Source organism: Hipposideros armiger, unplaced genomic scaffold, assembly GCF_001890085.2.
Source record: "Hipposideros armiger isolate ML-2016 unplaced genomic scaffold, ASM189008v1 scaffold_520, whole genome shotgun sequence".
Classification (NCBI taxonomy): domain Eukaryota; kingdom Metazoa; phylum Chordata; class Mammalia; order Chiroptera; family Hipposideridae; genus Hipposideros; species Hipposideros armiger.
Window position 1 is genome coordinate 109,555 of NW_017731870.1, and position 7,607 is coordinate 117,161.

At 37.8% G+C, this 7,607-nt stretch overlaps 1 protein-coding gene across 1 annotated transcript in view; it reads right to left on the minus strand.

Moving 5' to 3' along the window:
• The window catches only part of FOCAD (focadhesin), a 302,193-nt gene that overhangs the window by 8,810 nt on the left and 285,776 nt on the right, over nucleotides 1-7,607 (minus strand). Inside the window, exons 36-38 of the mRNA XM_019668206.1 lie at nucleotides 6,776-6,891; nucleotides 3,854-4,114; nucleotides 3,113-3,202 (exon numbers count right to left, since the gene is read on the minus strand). Coding sequence (XP_019523751.1) covers nucleotides 3,113-3,202; nucleotides 3,854-4,114; nucleotides 6,776-6,891 — 467 coding nt within the window. The remainder of the gene's footprint in view (nucleotides 1-3,112; nucleotides 3,203-3,853; nucleotides 4,115-6,775; nucleotides 6,892-7,607) is intronic.

Genomic DNA, 7,607 nt, shown 5'->3' on the forward strand with positions numbered 1-7,607 from the left:
CAGGGGTTAATTGGCGATATTTAGTAAGGATACACAAATAATGGCAATGATAACTAACAAATACAATACTTACCATGTGTCAGGCACCATTCTAAGCACTTAACATGTGTTAATTTGGCAGTTCACAAAGTGTGCTACGCAGACGTCTAGGCGACCCTGAGACCCTTTTAGAGGGTCTGTGGGGTCAAACTGTATCCATAACAGCACCAAACTCTAGTAATATGCATTGTATTTTTCACTGCCACTTGCAATTTTTTTAAAAGCTAGTTTCACTTAAAGTATCCTCGTAAACAATAGAAATTACTAGTTTCATTAAACCTTTGCCCTTGAGTACATATCTTTTCAATGTTCTGTGTGATAAAATGGGGAGTATGTTTAAGGGACTTGTGCTGCGTACCCAAGTATGATGGCTGTCTCAGGAAAAGTGATTGTAAGGCTGAATGGTGGGTTGAAGTAGCCACTCCTCTCACAGAACACCATTTACTTGACTGATTAATGGTTATTCAAACTGAGTATCTGACAGATTATTTTCTTAAAATTGAAGGAAGTGAGACTGTCACTTCATGGAAAATACTTGACAATATTTGCTGCCAATAGTATAATCTGAAATTTCAAGTGAAAAGTAGACTTTTAGAAAATTCGTATCTGCTACCATGAGTTCGGCAGCTTCTCAATAAATAAAAGACTTTTCTGATGAAACTGCTGGTGATATTAACAAATACAATGTTTTGACATTATACGAGTATAATGAAATGTAAAGATTTGGAAGATTTTCAAAACTTAGTGATTCAAAATTTTCCAAATGGCCAATGAATATTACAAAATCATCCACTGCTAAAAGGCCCAGAGTACAAGATAGACCAATGGATTTTAATGTAACACAGTATGTGAAGTTCACTGATATGGTTTCAGATTCCATGCTGCAACTAACCTACAAGAAACTTGCATTTATGCATTTTGGTGCAAAGCAAAGAAAGATATCCACAATCATCTGAAAAGTCTATTAACACACTCTTCCCTTTTCTACCTATATATCTGTAAGAGGCTGATTTTCTTCACATACTTCACCCAAATAATATCATAACAGATTGAATGAAGCAGCAGCTATGAAAATCCAGCTGTCTTCTATGAAGCCACACATGAAAGAGATTTGTGAAAATGTGAAACAATGCCACTTTACTCACTAATTTTTAAAATTTTCTGGACAATATTTTTTCTTATTTATGTTAAGATGCAATGAGTTTTTTATTATTACTTTTAAGAAAATATTTTTAAAATTTCCTAGTTTTAATTTTTAATATGGTAAATACTGACAGATATGACCTATATAAATAAAAGCTCTTTGGAATCCTCAGTAATTTTTAAGACACTAACGTGGCCCTGAAATCAAAAAGTTTGAGGACCACTGTGTTAAATATTGAATTCTCACACCAACCCTATGGAATAGATTACTATTTTCATCCCTCCTTTGCAGATAAAGCAATTTAAGCACAGAGATTAGGTAACTTGATGAAGGTCACACAGCCATACATAGGTGGCAGAATAGAAATGGAACCCAGGGAGTCTGAGCTCTTCACCATCACCTTATCTTACCTCTGTTCTTTCCAGAAAAGAAAACACTGACCTCAGTGGAACACACTAGCTCTTTTGGGGACATCAAAACACTATTTAGTATGTCCTAGTGACAATGTTCTGAATGGTACTTTAGGAACCCAAGTGAACAACATAGCAACCTTTAGCTCTGGGTACCATGAAGCAAATTATATGCATTACTTTTTACTATATTACACGAATATAATAATAGGATACAATTAATTACATGAATATAATAACTGTGATAATAAGTAATTACTGAGTACTTGCCTCAGGTCAGGCTCTTTACCAAGAATTTAACATGGATTAAGTCATTTAACTTGCAAATTAACCCGAGGAGGTAGGTGCTATTATCTCCCTTTTATTGATGAGAAAACTGAGGCAGAGAAAGGTTATGAAATGTAACCAAGGTCACACTGCCAGTAAATTAAAGAGCTGTATTTCAAACCCTGGCAGTGAGGCTCCTGAGAACATTCTCTTAAGCATTTCCTTATACTGCTTTACCTTGCTTAAAATAAGCTCATCCTCAAAATGCTAATATTCCAAATACTCTAACAGTGGTTCTAAAACCTTAGGATACACCACAATCACCTGGAAGGAATGTTAAAACACAGATTCCTGGGCCCCACCTCCAGGTTCTGATTGAATAGGTCTGGGGCAGGATGTGAGAATTTGCATTTCTAATCAGTTCCCAGGCCACACTGACGCTGCTGGTCCAGGGACCACATTTTGAGAATCATTGCTACATGATGCAAAAATTCCAGGATTCAGCTGAGTAGGTAAAACCTTCCATACAGTGGAATAACTAAGATGGCCACCAGCTACGCAAGGGCTCGCAGTTCTATAGAACTTTAGTATTGACAGGTATGCAGGGTTGCCATTGGAATAAGTATGTCCATTGGGATGTACTTACACTAAAAAATTATTCATTCCTAACTGCAATTCAAATTTAACAAGACATATTATATTTGCTAAATCTGGCAAACTTACTGATATGCTACTTTTAGCTCGTTCATCATTGACTGGGAGTGAGTGTGAGGGGTACTTGTTAATTATCTTGTGTCAGGGCTAGTAGTGCTTCTTTTTCAATCAAGCACCTTTCTTCAATCTAAAAGGATAAGTATCAGGTGAAGAAAAATAAATGTGAAAACAGAACTATTTATTTATGCCTTCCATATGCCAAAAAGTTCTTCGGTCAGAATAGTCCCATTCTTGTGGATTTTGTGTTGAAGACATTGTCCTGTACTTATTTTTGCCCAAGGCGACACTAAAATGTTTGACAAAATGGGATTAATTAGGTTAAAACGTCATTGTTCCATTTATCCATCCATAAAACGTTTGTTATGAACAAACCATTGTACTAGGCTGGACACAAGACCCTAGGAGTGAAACAGAGATAGTTTCCTAAAATCAACCAAGAATAGAAAGCAAAACTAGCCTCGGCCAAAAGGGTACTGTAACCACCTCTTCAACTGTAATTCCTACCTCAATAATGAAAACAAATATAGATATGTATTACCTCAGTAATGAGGGCAACCCGATTGGCTTCATCATCTGTCATTTCCAAGAGGCATTTTGCTACACAGATATACAGCTCCAGGTCATTTCTCTGGTAAAGAAAAAACCCAAGCATGTTAATACACAACATAAGTATACTTACAATGTTCTGACAAATTATTGGATTTATCTCCACGAACAGCAACTGGCGAGATTTGAATTTTAACCAAACCAAAACATGTGGCCAATTTTTATCATTTAAAAACCATCTATCCTTTTATTTTGTATATTTGTTTGGCTGTACTTTTTTTTCTCCTAGTCAGAATCTATTATCACTCCAAATGGATTTTCAACTTCTTTGTGAAACTACAATTCAGAGGTCTGCTGGGCAAGGGGAAAGGCTAGTGTTAAGTCACTTGATATGAACAGTATCTTAGACAACATGCCCAGTGATTCTTCTGGTAGGAAGTGTAGGGTTTCTGAGCTTGCTCACCTTCTACAGGCATTTGGGGAAAAGGCCCAAGAGCAAACTTCCTGGTGCAGCACTGGTTAACCTGCTTCTGAGCTTGCTCAAGACTTTGGTTCTAAAAATTCAACCTCAATTTAGATCTTGGAAGCAAACACATGCTTAGTGAAGAATGTGGTTATTTCTTGCTAGCCTTCCCACCACATTCTTAAAGCGTACACCTCTCTGCTTTGCCAAAAAGGCTTTAGAAAATCCCAAACATCAATTGTCAGGAATGTAAATATTTTTCTTCCTCACCCGAATCTTATTTGGCAGAAGATAAAAAATTTTCCCAGTAGCTCCACAGAGCAGACTCCAGAGGTGGTAGGCAGGGCTGGGCAGCTTCATGGCCTGGCTCAGACCCTGCAGGGCACTCGGGCATAACTCACGCTGGAAAAGTGGGGAATCTGCTTCAAAAACTGCTACCATTAAGTTTTCAACAAAATCCAGGATCTGTTCATCAGAGACGTGTTTGATCCACAGAGGCGCAGATACCAGGAGGTACTTCTTGATATTCATCTGGAAGCAAAAGGGAAGAGGTCAGATGTAAACAGGCAAGTCTGGGTTTGCAATGCTCAAAACTGCCAGGTCGCCACTGTGCTGGAGAGTAGACTGAGAGATAAAAGGTTCAGGTTGCTTCCTTGCCCCTCATTTCCCCATAGCTTCATGGTCAAATGGGCCACGGGTGCCTGTAATGTTGGCCACTGCAGTGACTGCTGATCCAGGGTGACTCATGTGTATATATGGTATCTGCCAATCCATCTGTGAACCAGTCAGCTTAACCTTGGATCTTTTCAGTAAGGGGTAATAAAATGCTACTTCTAATAGTACATGACAGTTGCTATTCAGTCTTAAAAAGTCACATTCTCTGGCAAGAAAAGCTGAAGATGAAAGGCTCATCTGCTGTAAATCAACTCAACGGAATATCTGATATTATTAATTTCTTCTTCTGAGGAGGCATAGGGAATGCATAAGGGGAACTGGCATGCTGAGGCCATTTCTGACCAAAGAAGACCCTGCCGAGCATGTGAAACTGACCGTGGCCTCTTAGAGTTGACGAGAGCTAAGGGGCACGGCTGGTAATAGCTCTGGGTCATAGGCTTTAAGAGAGCAGGCTTCAAAAATTCTTAGAAACATAGTGTGACACTAAAGGAGCAGCAAGTCTAAAAGAAGTGGTATAAAAAAGTAAAATCTTGACAAAAATCAGTGAATTTCAAAAAAGATCAATGTTGTTGCATGAGTTATCCGAAGAGCTCACTTTAAAGAACAAGCCATTTCAGATCATTTTTTTTAAATGAGAAGATACGGAATTCAGAAAATGAATTCACAAAATTTATTAGTTAACAAAGATAATATAAAAGGTCCATAATCAAGGACAAACCAAAAGAGTAGCGCAGATCTAAAAGAGAAGTAGGGGCCAGTCGAATTGCTCAGTTGGTTAAGAGCTCGCTCAAGAGTATGAGCTCCGAGCAACAGGGTCGCCGGTTCAATTCACGGCCCGAGCTGAGCTGCCGCTGAGCTTGCCAACAGGTGGCAAGATGGCTCAGCTAGGAAAAATAAAAAATAAAATAAAATAAATAAATAAAAATAAAAGAGAAGTAGAAGGATAACTAAAACCTAGAAAATTTTCTGAGGTCAACAAAACAGTCTGTTAGAGTTATATCTGATCCAAAAGGAAGGAGTTAATAATACACTGTTTAAGACATGTGCTTGGGAGTTGCCCACACTCTCTTCCATTTATTAGATATGAGAACTTTGCTTACTCTCCATTTGCCTCAGTTGGTCAATCTGTAAAATAGAAATAATAAAATCTACTGCTCAGAAGTGAAATAAGTCAGTCACAAAAACCTCCATATTGTATGATCCCATTCTAAAGAATTCCTAAACTTTATATGATATTTAAATGTATATGAAAGTTCTTTTTAAAAAAAGGGCAAAATTACAGAGACAAAGAACAGATCAGTTGTAGCCTGGTCTGAGATTGGGAGTGGGAACTGACCACAAGTAGGCATAATGGAATTTTTGGGGTGATGGAAGTTTGGTGATGGGTGAAAATGTATAAACATACTAAAACTCCAATTACACTTAAAATAGCCATATTTTATGGAAAATAAATTATAACTGAATAAAACTGTAAAAAATATCAGCCTGTTAGGGTTGAAGAGATTAAATCTGATGTCTGAAAGAACTCACTGAGTGCTTAAAAGTAGCAGGTGCATAGCAAGTGCTCATTAAGTGGCAGCCGACAGGTAATAAGAACTGACAGAAAGGATGCATACCTCAATGACATCAACCTTCAGTTAAAAAATATCAGATGTAAGAAAGCTTAAAAAAAAAAAGTGCAGAGTAGGAACTGATGCCAAACTTTTGAGGAAATAATAAGAGGGCTTTGCAGTATGCTCAAAGAATTAAAGCCTCCTAGAATGGAAGAATGACAAAGCTGAGATCATTTAACGTATAATCAATTGGTAAACTTCTAAGGAATTATGGAATGTGTTTTTTTTGGCACTACCTTAAAACGTACTCAAAATTATACATCTTTACTAATTTCACATCTTCTAATAATCTTGCCCCATTCTTCCTATCTACGCTTAGACCATACCGTGTAAGGTGCTGGCCCCTCTCTCTATCACAAATACAAGGTAGACCGTTTCTTCTTGAGCACTTTGCTCAAGCTGAATACCCTAGCAGAGATATCTCCTCTCCCCACCTACATCCCCTGGTACCTCTAACTTGATGCCTAACGAGATCCTACCAAGCCTTCAAGACTCACCTTCAGTGCTGCCTGTTCTGTGAAAGGAAGGATCATTTACCTAGTACACGTGGATTTGCCTTTCTTTCAGTACCTACCAAAATGATTAGGTATGTTATATAAACAAATAAACCTAGCTTCAAATAACTCTTTCTAGCTGTACGATATTAAGAAAAAAACTTTAAAATCTCTGATCATTTTCCCTTTCTGTAATAAATGGTAGCTGAAAAGCATGAATGGTGGTGGCTATGGCAGAGTTCTGAAACACACAATTTTCCAATCTGCTGGCCAGCTACTGTCAAACCCCCAATTTTTGCAAAATCCCATTTGTCCACTCTTGAGTTTGAGAACACACACCCAAAGGAATGTTAATCTTCCCCCAAAAGAAACATATCCTCCCCTTGCCCAACACCTTAGCTGCTACATACACTCAGGCCATGAATCAGGGGTGGCATCACCCACAATCCCAACAGTGCAGCTGCATTCTGGGATGACTGTGCCTGGGTCACCGAGATTTCAAGGCACAGTTGTTGTATCTCTTCACCTGAAACAGAAGAAAAGAATATGTAATGTAGCTGCTTCTGTGACTCATTTTCAGCTTTCAGTGTCTCAAATCAAAGCATCTGCTTGTGTGACTTCTACAGGTAATAGAACTTCAATAAACCCAAAGGCATTTCAAGAGGCCTTTTAGTAATGAGGCAAAACATGTATCCACTGGTATTAGAATCCCAGGTCTTAGGACTGGCAAGCACCTTGACCTAGTGAGGGGAATTTCTCTTATGAAATCCAGAGAAACCTAAACACTCAAATACTATCATAATTTTGAAATAATTTTAGCTAAAAATGTCTTCCTTTCTGTTTTTCCCTCCTCTTAACTTTGCATTCAGCACACAGAGAAACCTGTCTAGGTCTGGAAGGACTTAAAGATGGAGCCATATTCTCTAGTGATCGAGTCTTTTTAACAGTTTGATCCCCATCAGCAGACATATTTCCCTAACCAGACCTTTCTTCTTTCTTCTAGGGAGTTTTTACCAAAACAAAAATCTTTTCTAAAGGGGGTGGGGGGAGGATATATTTTTCAAATGAAATCTCTGAAAACATGGTATAGTAACATTGTATCTTATACAGGGATTAGGTTACAATAAAAGCATTTAAGTGAAAAATTGTGTATAGTCAAAATTATCTTTGATTATCTCTTAACCTGCACATAAATTATACTATATAAATCTTTCTGTATAGCATACGTAAGTAAGCACCCTA